The 14,086-nt window shown below is 29.5% G+C and overlaps 1 protein-coding gene across 1 annotated transcript; it reads left to right on the top strand.

Moving 5' to 3' along the window:
• The first annotated feature begins 12,939 nt into the window (after positions 1-12,939).
• LOC130950007 (uncharacterized) lies at positions 12,940-13,539 on the top strand. The gene has a single exon (XM_057878579.1). It carries the CDS (start codon positions 12,940-12,942, stop codon positions 13,537-13,539), a length of 600 nt encoding a protein of 199 aa, XP_057734562.1.
• The last annotated feature ends 547 nt before the right edge of the window (positions 13,540-14,086 follow it).

The raw sequence follows: 14,086 nt of genomic DNA on the forward strand, positions 1-14,086 counted from the left end.
TTTCTAGATGAAGTAAAAGATGATTAAATAAATCATTTATAGGATAAAATTAATTTAAATTCTAACTGCTATGCATATTTTAGTAAATCTTAATTAGTTTAATGTCTATTTTATGGGAACAAAATCTACTTCTCTTTTGTAATTACCAATTCTTTTTATACACCAAAGTCTTCTATTTTTGTCATAATAAAGAAGTAAGAAATATATATATATTTCTTTAAATGATACTTCAAAAATAAATGAACTTGCTTGAAACGTAAAATTTGTTGCAAAGTAAATAAAGAGAGTGAAAAATAAAATTTAAATATAAAAAGACTGAATTTAAATTTGTTGAAAGAATAAATTGCATAAATAAAAAAAAAGGTAAAAAAATATAAAAGATGTGAAAGAAACCCTCTAAAAAAGAACTCGTGACAAATTTAGGAAGTCGCTGAGATATGAACATGTGAGTTTTTTCTGAAATAGAATTCTAATCCTTTGACGCTACCAAATCTTCTTAATTCATAGCTTTTTTATTTTATTTTATTTTATTTATTTTGAAGCTCCTCAACTTTTTTTTTTCTCACGATGCAAATTTTGTTTTATCAATCATTGAAATGTTTATGTTGACATTAGTTATTAGAAGAAAAAATGATGAACAAAGTAAAAGATATCAAGTTGGCTTAGTAGAACAGAACTATATTCAAGTTTGAATTGAATCATTTTTTGTTTTTTGAATTTAAAAATTATTTTTCTATAAATGATAAATATATTTTGTTTTATTTCTTTCAAACAAACAATTAAATAAAAAAAAGAAATAACTTAATGCTTGTATATGGTGACATAACTGGGTTTGGATGTGATATTACTTATTTTTGGTACATACAATTAAAATTATATTAAAAAAAGTGTTACTTATAAATCGAAATTGAGATTTGGATTTTAGACATCTTATTCCGTTTGAAATTTTTTTGAAATAAAATAAAAAAAACTTTTAGTTTTAAAGAAAAATTATTCCATCTTTGCTTTTCAGAATTTAATTGTTTTTTATTTATAGAATTTCGTTTAAGATTTGGATGAACTTTAATATGATGGACTAAATTCGCCTAATTTCTTAGCATACTTTATTACATCCGTCCAGTTAAATACACGCTATAAATAAAAAGATAATACGTTTTATAAATAAAAATGTCATCTACTTTCATCAAATATTTATAATAATTTTTTTTACTTTTTATTTATATTATTGACAATTGGCATATATTGTAGAATTCTTTACAAAGTATCTTCAACCATTTTTTATTCCTCTTTTTTCATTATGGTCACCCTTATTCTTCCATTACAATATATTTAAATATTTATGACACTATAAAAAAATATTAATGAGTTCAATAAATATTTTATAATACATGTAGAAAGTAAAAAAATTTATTATAAATATTCAAAAGAGGCCGATAGCATTTTTATTTACAAATGGTATTATCTTTCTATTTATAACATGTACTTAATTGGACGAATGTGATAAAGTTTGCCAAAAAATAACGCGAACGGTCTAAAATGCCAAAATTTGTCCTAAAGCTTGGGTGAACTTTTCGTAAACTAAAAAAAATAAATGCTGAAAAATAAAGATGGAATAAGTTTTTTTTAGAATTAAAAATTTTTTATAGCCTTCAGAAAAAATTCCTTGTGTGTTGATTCATTTTTCAGTGTATTTCTTACAATTTAACGTTCTTCTTGTCAAATTATACGAGGAGGAGAGAGAAGTAAAGTAAAAGTTAGAATTAATCTTAAGAAAACTTATCATCATTGCAAAAACACTTTTTTATTTAATAACTTTTCCTTTTTTTTAATTATTATTATAGCTTTTTAATAGCTTTTTTCTGCTATTATTAATAGCTTTTTTAGCTAATAACTTGGGCTAATAATAAATGGAATATAATTGTATTTTCTGTTAAGCGAATATATTATTTATTTCTGACTCTCTATATTATTTTTTCTTCAACTTTTTTCCTGTAAACAATAATGTTTTCATTATTGGTATTACTATTATTAATTTATTATATTATTTATTAAAATAATTTAAAAAAATATTATTTGTACACTAAAAAATAATTATTATATTTTTAACTTTAAAAATTGACAAACCAGTGATCCAATAAAAACTACCATATTTTTATATAAAAATTTAAATGAATTCAATAAGATTTTCAAAAATTTAACAAAATTATAATATTTTTATTTTAACACGGAATAGTTACTGATCTAACGGGCCGCGAGGAGATATTATCATTATTGAAAGAAAATAATATAAATAAAACTTGAAATTTTTTTAACTATGCACTAATGTAAAATCATTTTATACGAGTCTAATTATATATTATTGTCTATAAATAGTCATTCAAAAGTAATGTAATAAATCTTGTTTATTCTATGAAGGATTAGCTGCATCTTATTCTTTCTCTTGATCAATTTTTTTACATTGTATACTTATAATAATAACGAGGTTAAGACTAAAAGAGTATGGAAAAAACATCTAATCTATTTAATATTTAAGAAACAAAATTTATTTTTGCATGTCATCAACACTGCTCACAAAAAATGAGCTAACATGAATCACTAGTGTTAGTATGATATCTAAAGCATTGATTTTCTTTCATTTTTTTTTATTTCTATTTTTATAGCTTAAACAATGTTACAAGAAGCTCAAGTATGAATAAAACTGGAAAAAAAAATATTTGATCTCTCATGCATTGCCTCTTCTCCCATAAAAAAATTTTACATGCCCACAACAATTAAAAAATTAGTTACTGGAGTAAAAAATCAAGCATGTTGATGATATGGATATTTCAAAACATACATTATCTTGTTTTTTTTTTTGTGTGTGTGTGTGAGAACCTAATCCTTGTCTTTGATAATATATACTAGTGTAAAATCCGGGTACGCCCGGACCTAATACTGATCTATTTTAAATATTTGTTGATATTTATTTATTAACATTAAAAGTTATTATTTTTAATTTAAAAAAATTTTTGTAATAAAAATTTATTATATAGTATATAAAATTATTTTATTTCCTGTTTATAGAGGCTAAAATAATTTTATTATTTTTCTAATTCATATTAGTAGATTTTACTTAAATAAAAAAGTTATTATATTTATATTTTTAAATAAAAATTATTACAATATTATTGTTATACAATTCAAAAAAATTCTTCTTATTTATATTATTAGACTTCTAGCATATAATTTGCGCTGCGCGTGAGTCATGTGTTTAATTTATTATTGTATTATGTATACAAAATATATTAATATAAAAAGATTAATATATATTTATTGAAAGACTTAATTTTATTTAGTATACAAAAAAATTAAGTGATTAATCTCATTTGTTATATTGATGTTTAATTTGATTTATCATTTTTAAAGTGATAAATTTTTCTATCAAGTGATAAAACTTACAAATATTAAGAAACCAAAAAGTTAGTTTCTAATCCAGTTGACTTGGTATAAATGAATTAAACCTAACAGTTACATGAATTCGCTTCTTGCCAACGTGCATTTTTCGATGATTACTTGATACAGGCTCATGTCTAGTAATTACTAAAACTACTATTTACTTTTAGTTTTCTGGAATTAATATTGTGTTGCTTTTTTTTCCTTTTGGGTTTTTATACCAATTATAGCACCTTCAGAGTCTTCAAAAAGATTTTTTTTTCTTCATTATTTGCTAATTCATCAAATTATTCTTGATAGGAATCATTTAAGGACATTATCTGATAGACAATACAAACCAAATAAAAACTTATCACTCGTATACACGACAAAATCTAAGATTTCAACAACTCTTAATTTCAACTAATAATAAGAACTTAAAACAAATACAAATATCTAAGAACACTATCTCCCACATATCTTAACACAGATATATGCTATCAAATTATTTCCATACTTTTTTTTATAAGTTCAACTTACACCAAAAGACAATGAGCAAAATCAGTTCCACAAAGTACTTCCAATGACCAATTGATACAAATAGATAACATAAACTAAAAGAAAAAATAAAAGACTGTTACATCAGTTTTTCTAAACAAACTATATGTAATAACCACTCAACCACTACATTAAAATCCTGCAAACCCTCAAAATCATTACCAACCTCTTGCTAGCATACATACTTCATGTCCATTTCTTTTCAAATTTGAATCTCTCCCAAGTTCTTTTGTTACGATGAACATCCTTGAGGATCTTCTATTTTTATCTCCTCATTCTTGAAAATACTTTTATTTTCTATGCCTTTTAATATTGGTGTATATCATGGAGGATGCAAAGAAAAATAATAACTTCAAAAGAAAAAGATACCTTCTCAATTAATTTGGTTAATTAAAATAAATACTATAAAATGTAGAAAATAATATCAAGCAGTAACCTCTTTTGAAACAAAAATAGACAACCTTCAAAATCTAAGTATTTTTTTTACCAAATCAGTGCAAAATTGTATTAAAATAATTGCAAATAGATAAAATTTCAAAGCTCTTAATTCTTGGTCCTTAGCATAGAAATGTAGTTAGTGAAAGTAGATAACAAACAGATAAATGAAAACATTAAGGTCAACTTTATTTCACATTATTTCAAGCGTTTCCCAGAATTATGCAATAGTAAATATACGTTCGTAGGAGCATTTTTATTGGAGAAGGGTGTCAATAAATAAACAAAGCAACTTTTATGAAAGAAAAATTTACAAAATAAAAAATAACTCAACATAACTAAATAATAACAAACCTCACCATAGAAGTAAAGAAAGAAAGAAAAGTAAAAAGCATCTGTGAGCATTCAAACCATTACTATCGTGCATTCAAATAAAGAAAAAGTATATGTGAGTTAGAATTTTTTCACAAAGACACATCACTATCACACGAATGAAGAGAACATTTTTTGTTTAGAAAAGAAGAAAAAACTTTTGCCATGTATAAAAGTATATTGTTCAAGTTTATTGAATTATAGAAAAATGTCAGCAATTAACATTTTAATTAAAAGAAATTCATTAAACTTAAAAGAATGTCAAAATTAAGGAAAAGTTTCGGTGAGAATTGCATATACCTTACTCAAACTACTACCAACCCGTCAAATATAAAGTCTAAAAAAAATTCATAAAAACAAAAGCGCTTTTGTTTTAATAGATACTCAAAAACAAATATTAATACTCTACGATAGCTTATATGTTTTAAGAAACTAATTTGCAAATAAATTATAATTTTTTTCTCAATAAAATTGACTTGAACAAAGTCATAACATATTAATGAAGACAAAATAATTATTTTACAGAAGATTATACTACTTGTCTGATTTTCTCAATAAAATGCATACTTACGCTTCTATCTCAAAATTTTTAATAAAAAAAAATAACAAAAAATCAATTAAAAAATGAACTTATCAACAGAGATAAGCATTGCAGCCGCAATGGTTTGTTCATTGCTTTTCTGGACATTGGATTTTTCACTTCTCCCTACAACCTTGTCGTGTACATCACAGCAAATAGTAGCTTCTAAATTATGCCTAATTAGTTGTTTTTGAATTTTTCATGATAATTACCATAAAAAATAAATTAAAGTTATGCCTATTTAAAGGAAAAAGTAAAAAGATAAATGTTTGACAAAAATTTTTATCAAAAATAGCTCATGCATGAGTTGTTTAATATGGGTAAAAAACTTATAAACTTTATTTTCTAATGTATTTGCACAAAAAAAAAACTTTTTTCAAATTCTAGATATCCAAACACCTCTATTAACAAAATATGATTAATTCTATGAAGAAAAAGTGAGAATAATTTTGAACAAAACAAAGAATCCATTCAAAGTCCATTTAAATTATAATTACTTACCTTAAGGAAAAGAGCATTACACGCATATTCTAGCACTGCACTCTCAATGCATTTTGCATTAGGCATGAAGAGATCATCTCCAACTAATTGCATAACATTGTAATGAGTAGAAACCATTCAAATAAGATTCCTTATGAATAACTTCTTATTGGTAACATGTCAATATATTTCGAAAACAATCCTAAAAATATGACTAAATTTCCTTATAACTTAAACCCTGTTTTCTGAATTTCTAATAATGAAATTCTAATGGTGTCCCACTCATAGATACAACAATTGTTAACAAATAAATATTGTAAAAATCAAACCATGAAAGTAAGCATGATGTGATATTATTACCTTATAAGTTTATAGGTCTCCAACGATAATTACTTGTGAATGATAGGCAACATCACTACCTTTCAATCATGAACTTTCACCTGCTATAAAGACAAAATGATACAATCAATTTCTTAGCACAACTAAGAAAAATACATTATTTATATTCATTTTATAGTCACAATCTCACAGCAATATTTTCATTCTAAAACACATGTATATCTAGAAGTGAAGCTGGTTCCATATATTTTTCGTCTTAAGTCACATTATTTGATTGCTCTTATTGTATATTGAAGAGTGCATGTATAAAATCTGCAAAATTGTCTCACCTGCTGAACAACTTTTAAAGATATCAAAATGATTATTTATGATCTGTATAAACAGCATCAGCACATCAAGCTCAAGTAATTTGTTTATAATTTTCTTAGTCAGGTCCATAGCTTCCTATCTACCTTGAAATCAACAATAATAGCCACCAGTAAGTTTTCGCTAATTGCTTTCATGTTTAAAAGTTGTACAATAAGAATATTTGACGGACTAACCATATGAGATATTAAACCTGCAACCTAGGTTGTTCGAAGGATGAAATTTGTATATACTATATAAAATTAATTAAGAATATGCTATAACCAATTAATACAAACCTCAATTGTAGCATTTGGAAGAAATTCAGAGCTGTTATCAGGCTCAAAATTTATGCCTTCTCCCGGCAGCTTTTACAGTATAGTAGAATAGTTATCGAAAAACTTACAATTTTATAATACCTTGAAAAAAAAAAACAAAAATGAATGCCAAAACAATAGATGTTGGAATTTACTTTATGCAGACAAATTAATGAAAACACACAAATGTATACTAAACATAATAGGAATTAATTCATCACAAAAGTACCACTTGATTGCAATAATCCAAATATTTTTACCAATAATTAAAAATCACAAAAGGCCTTTTTTTCCAAAGCAAAATAATATAAACTTTCAAAAATATATAAACAGAGTTGGGAGGCCATGAATATTTAAGTCTAGAGTAGTACAAACAGCAGCACAATAACAAAATCCAACAAATTTATTCAGGAGAAAATTCAGGTTAATCAAAACCACTATATCTAAGACACTTCAATAAAATGATGAATAAAAAATAGTTGTGTTGAATAATTTTGAGTATTTTCTTTAAGAAAACCATAAAACATTTTATCTGTGAAAAATTTTAAAAACCTTGACAACATATGTCACCATTGCATAAACACCGTGAATACACGGTTAATAATATTGAACATTCTCAGAACCAAAGCTCTTTTACTCTAATTCATTCACAATTTCATTTTCACTATATATATGTCAATTTAAAGCCTTACAGAGTACTATAGTAGATGGAACACTCATATCGAAGAAAAAATTAATTTATTAAAGACTGATATCACAGCAAACAGGCCTTGAATCCCTTTTCCAATTCCTGAGCAAAACCATGAGGATTAATGTTAGAAGAAAATAAAATAGGCAACTCTGAAACCATGTGAAAGAAAATAACTACACCTATCCGGGATAACTCAAATCATCATAAACCTATTTAACCAATAAATTTAGGTGTTCATTATTTCATTCCCCTACATAGTACTAAAAGTAAATCAAGAGAAAGGAAAAACAGCTGTAATCACAATCCAACACTATATCAAGAGACAGGAATTGAGAATAGTAACCTTTTCCAACATAGAGAAGCCAAATGAAGACGGCAGCAGAGATGACACAGAGAAAAAGCATTCCAACATTCTTGAAGTGGTCAAAACAGTTCAAAAATAAAAATCGAAAGCATAAATGTGATACGTATAAATTCTAAAATCCACTGGTGTGAATATGAAATACTAAAATCTTTAAGGTTTCTATCCGGCGGTAATTTTCAATAATGTAAGACACAAAATTGTTCTATACATAATATATATCATCACATAGCATATATGGAAGCATAGGAAATAGTAAGACAGAGTAATACCCTGTTGTTGCACAATTTCTTCGATTCTTAGGGTTTAATTTTGGCTGATTGAATAAAATGTTCACCAATACTCGAAAGTATGATCAAAATAATTCCCTTGCACTGTTTCTGAAGGGGAAGCCTCCCCTAAACCAAAGAAAAGCACAACACCATGACACAGTTTCACATTTTAATTTTCAACAGAAAGTCCACTTCACATTCCACCTAAACCGTGGGAAAAACCAAAAAACAAAAGGCAACATGTCAGAAGTTTAGGGCTTTATATACCAGTAACATACCAATTCCTTCAGATCAGATCCCTTCGGCTTTTCTACAAATTATAGGATCCATCCTATTTTATCAATTTTCATCAGCCCCTAGTATGATGCAGGACTGCAAGAAAGACAATAGCAATCAACTCCAAATGCTTATAATATATATATATATATATATATATATATATATATATATATATATATTTAACGAAAACGGTGAAATTTAGGGTTCCGCGGATCCAACAGGAATGCCGTCTCTCACCGCGGTCGTCGCCTCAATCTTCTCCTTCTTTCGTCGTGCTTCCCCTATTCATCGTCATGTTTTCTTCTTTTCTGCTTTGATAGAAACGCGGGAGGAGATCCTGGTGTAAGAGAGGAGAGATTGAGAGAAAAGGTGGAGAGAAATCAGTGGTCATCAGAAATTCCTTGCAGTCAATAATCCCAAGCCCACTCCATTGCTATAAATATATTTACTGAAGATAAGTTTAGGAACAGAGATACCTTAATGAAGCCCACAACAAAAATAAAATATTAGTCTACCATACAGTGGACGCGTTCCTACGGAACCAAGGGCGGCGATAGCCTCTATCACCGTAGTTGCCTCATTCCTCTTTCTTTTTTTCTCTCGATCTAGCGTCCTTGTCTCTCACTGTTGTCACCAGCCACTTCTCCTTCAGTCGTTCTTTCTTTTATCACCTCGTATTTTCTTCTCTATTTCGTTCAGTCTCTGTCTCCCTGAATCCTCTCCGGTTTTCTCTACTCATCTTTTCAAATTTTAATTTAGGGAGGACAAATGAAAACAAACATATATATGAGGATAAGAAAAGGAATGATTTTGGAACAAAATGATTTTGAATTTGAAATTCAAATTCCCGCTTAATATCCAACATGTTCAGATCCAAATGCCAATAATAGCTTCTTCTATACTATCATGTATTGGTTTTCTTAATTTTTTTAACATGACACTTGTCAATCATTCAAGTAAAACACTTGTTGATCATATAGATTGGACACTTGTCAAACAACCAACTATATACTACTCTCCTATTATATATTAATAGATAGATTAATAGATTTGACTTTTAGCAATTCGGTATATCAGGATCCCATATTTTAGTGGGATTAATATCTCCATATCTTAAATTAATTTAAATTAATTTTATTTTAAAACTGATTTATTAATTTTTTTTACTTTACGTAGAAATTTATTTATTAGATTTATAATTATAATGAGTTTTATTTATTCATTATTAATAATTATAATAATTAATTTTACAAGTATTTAAAGAAATTACAAACATAACTTATGTTCTTATATGAAACTTATAAATTTTGTATTTATATAAATTGTGGCCTCCTCAATTAGACTCGTTGGGATACGATACGAGATGAAAATTTTCGTAGTTTACAATCCTTTGACTTCCGTCACTCCTGCTCGAATGAATAGACAATCTACCTCTAGAGTGGTCTGATGGAATACGGCACCGAAGTCTCGAATCCAATAATATCCTTCTCGACGCCAGTACACTCGTTTATGTCTGGTGGGGTATAAGGATGTCCTGTTGGTGGGACAATTGTGATTGGCCTAGATCCGAAACTATGAATCTAAGTAGCTGGCTGGCTATACGAACTTGACTCCCCTACCTACAAATGTGGTTCACCCGGCGAGTACTATTCATGTAGTTGGTATGATGACGTAAATTGCAGTGTGGAATATGTCTTCATGTAGTTAGTATTGTAGCAACCCTCAAATTTAAAAATATAAATATAAATAAGTTATAATTTATTTTATAAAATTAAAATTTTTTATTTTTAAAAAATTATTTTTATTATCAGTAATTGAACTAATTTTATAATAATTTAAATTTAATCAAATCTATATTATTATTATTATTATTATTATTATTATTATTATAAACATTAGATACAATTGTCATGAGTATTATATGTAGTATAAATTTATATAGTTTTAAACCCTAGTATTATGTATTCATTATTGTTATTATATTCACTACGTTGTTATTATTATTATTATTATTATTATTATTATTATTATTATTATTATTATTATTATTACATGATCATCATTGCTATTGCTAATATTATTATTACTATTATTAATTATAAAGGATGAAAATCAAAGGCGGTTTATAGTTTGGATTAAGTTACATATATATATATTATCACTATTATTATGCATATATACATACATATAAATATATAATAATAATAAGGAAAGCTAAGGCGGCTTATAAGCCTTTATAAGTCATACGTATACATATATATATAGATGAGCACTGTAAGAAGAAAAATAAGAGAGAGAATAGCGTAACGAAGAGAAAAAAGAAATAACGTAAATTCTTTTGAATTTCCGGTTTTGATTTCTTGCAATCCGTAACTCCAATAAAAAATCTAATCCGGTAAGAGTATTCGTAACCTGCTCCTCTACACGTTGGCACCATTTTTTATTAGTGGAAATTGACAATGACGTAGCTCCTCTTTCCTTTGGAGTTTGGCCAACGAGAGTTTTAGGAGGCATAGATGATTCTGGACATTTTCTTCTTCGATAGCTCAGTCAGAAAGCTTCTCCGAAGCTTTGAATATTTTGATTCCGTACGAAGGTATGGTTTTGATTTCTCGTAGTTAATGTTTAATGTCACGTGAAAACATAGGCTAGAAGACCTTAAGATAGGAGTGAAATGAATGAACAATTGATGGATTGTGTATATGGTATAAAATGTGAGGTTTAGCTGTTGTTAATAATTTGCTGTTGAAGTTAGTCGATTTGGAAAAAGATTTAATATTGGTATTTGTTTGATTATGAAACGATTTGTTACTAGAAATGATTTGAGTGACTGAGAGGTGTTTGGTTTGATGGTTGGGACCCTTGAAGGGTGGCAGAAATTGAGTCTTAGAGGAGATATTGCCAAAGTTTCTTTAAGAATTGGAGTTTTGATTTGAGGTAATATTTTTAAAAGGGAAAGAGATTATTATGTGACTTGTGTATTTGAGACTATTTGTTGACCCTCTGTCGCAAGATGTGACCGGGCACTTTAACTCCCCGGATTCCCCCATGGGCATGCACATAAATATGAATATTGAATATTATTGAGCTTGGAGTTCGACTCCATGGAATACTATATTATTGAGCTTGGAGTTTAACTCCATGGAATACTATACTATTGAGCTTGGAGTGTGACTCCATGGAATATTATATTTGAGCTTGGAGTTTGACTCCATGGAATATTATTGAGCTTGGGGATGCGCGCACAAAGGGACTGTCCAATGGTTAACTACTAGGACTTGTCAGGTTGGCTGTATAACCGACAGATGAGACTCATCAGCCATAGGACAAGCATACATCATATGCATTTGTTTGTTTGCTTGAGTTTGCATTGTTTTGTGTTTGCTTAATTGTTTAATACTGCTTATCCGCTACTTGTTCTTCTTGCTGTAAATGCTTCTCTACCTGTGCTTTTCTTGCTTGAACTATATGTGTTTGTTTTCTGAGAAATCCTTCTTGGCGAAAGTGTGAGGAGAGAGGATTGTTCCACCAATGATTCGGAGGATTAGAGGAGACAGAACGTGAATTATTAGGTTAAAGTTAGATTCAGAATTAGAATACCTTAGACAACTTACCTAATTTCTGGTTTAGTTGAATTCTTAAGCTGAAATCTGAGTGTCGAAGTTCTAGGAATGCCTCTGGCTTTCCCGAGACCTTTTATATTAACTATGCGGGCACCTTTACCATACTGAGAACCTCCGGTTCTCATTCCATACTATGTTGTTGTTTTTCAGATGCAGGTCGAAAGGTATCTCATTAGGCGTTTGGACACCTGAAGCGAAATGGTTACTGGGTTATTTTGGTGTGTAGTGATGTCTATATACGTACTTAGCTTTCTCTCCGCATAACTCATACTTTTTTATCCTCCTAGAGGTTTATGGACAGGCAAGGTTTTGTTTATGTACATTTTAGGTTTTGGATATATATATATATATATATTCTCCAACCAGCCTTGACTTCGCGGACTGAGTGAGGAGCTTGTTATTTTGTACCTTTGGCTTTCTATTCATACTTTTATTATCTTACATTTGATAGTTATAGTTTGACTCACACGCAAGTTGTTCCGTTTTCGGACCGTTGCGCTTTTCATTTTGCGATTTTGTTTTACCCATTTTTCAAGGCTCCTAGTCTATTATCTTCTTTCTACTACTATAAGTATGTATTTTATTTTTTTTAGAAGTTGTAATACCTCGCCACCTCTGCTTTACGACTTAAGCGTAAGGCTCTGTGTGGTAGGGTGTTACATTATGGTATCAGAGCAGTTCGTTCCTATAGAGCCTGAGGGATGGACTGATTATGCTTCTGGGCATACTCTTGGTGTGTGTATGTGCTATTAGGATATCTGATTGATATATGTGGCATAAATGTTCATGAGCATGCATTTGGAACTTGAAGCATTAAACTTGCGATATTGAGACTGATCAACTTAATATCACTTGTTTGGTGTGAACAGGGACCAAATGTCGTCTCGTGGATCCGAACGAGGTATACGGAGAGGAAATCCCGTGGTTGAACCAAAGCAAGGACGTCGAGGTGGAAACTCTAGTGCTAGTACGAGTAACATAAGTCGATACTATAGGTCAATTACCCTTACTGACTTCCTCAAGAATGGTCCACCTCGGTTTAACGGAAACGCCAATGCCCTGGAGGCTGATCAGTGGTTTCGAGAAGTAGAGAGGTTTTTGTACACTCAGCACATTTCTGAAGTACAGTCAGTAGAGATAGTGATTCATATGTTGGAGGGAGATGCTCAGAATTGGTGGCAAGAATTGTGTCATACCTTGCAGGTGGAGTTAATGGATGTCCCTTGGCATAGATTCAAGACAGAGTTTTATGGGAGATATTTCTTGCATGCGTTTCGCATTGCAAAGGAATTGGAATTAATGCAGCTGAAGCAAAAGGATATGTCCGTTGCCGACTATACCCGTGAATTCGACAATCTGTGCCGTTTCTCAAAAACTTGTCAAGAAAATCCAGCCGATTATGAGGAATGGAAGTGTGCTCAGTATGAGAAAGGACTAAGGAGAGATATCTTTAATTACGATATCCACAAAAGCTAACAAATTTCACTGAGTTGGTTAAGAAGAGCCAGCTCGCTGAGGATTGCTCCATGAAGTGGACACTGCTACAGGAAGGCTTTGGTGAGACCACTCTAGAAGAGTCGCGCAGGTACGGACTGGGAATGTGTTTTCGATGTGGAGCACCGGGACATATGTCTAGGGATTGTTCGCGTGGGAGAGCCGCAGATGCGGGTTTGCCACGACAGGATCGAGGTAAGTATGATACCGAATGCGTAAAATGGATTTGTTCTATGTAGAGCTAGGACCCCGCTTTCATTTAGGTTACATAATCGAATTGAGAAGTTTAGGACTGGAAAGACTGGACGTAGTTTTGGACTTGGACACGGACTAGGAATTTAGGCCGATAGAAATATCTCTTTGATAACCAGTTAAGTGTCAAGAGAAAGAGTAAGTTGTGATAAATTCAGTGTCAGATGCTGAACCAGTTTCGATTGTATTACGTAAGGTGACACCAATAGAATTGGCAGAACTTAAGAGCTAGATGAAGTGAGTATTAGAAGTGATAAACCCATTATTCTATTACCAA

The sequence above is a fragment of the Arachis stenosperma genome, chromosome 9 (genome assembly GCF_014773155.1).
Source record: "Arachis stenosperma cultivar V10309 chromosome 9, arast.V10309.gnm1.PFL2, whole genome shotgun sequence".
NCBI classification, from domain to species: Eukaryota; Viridiplantae; Streptophyta; class Magnoliopsida; order Fabales; family Fabaceae; genus Arachis; species Arachis stenosperma.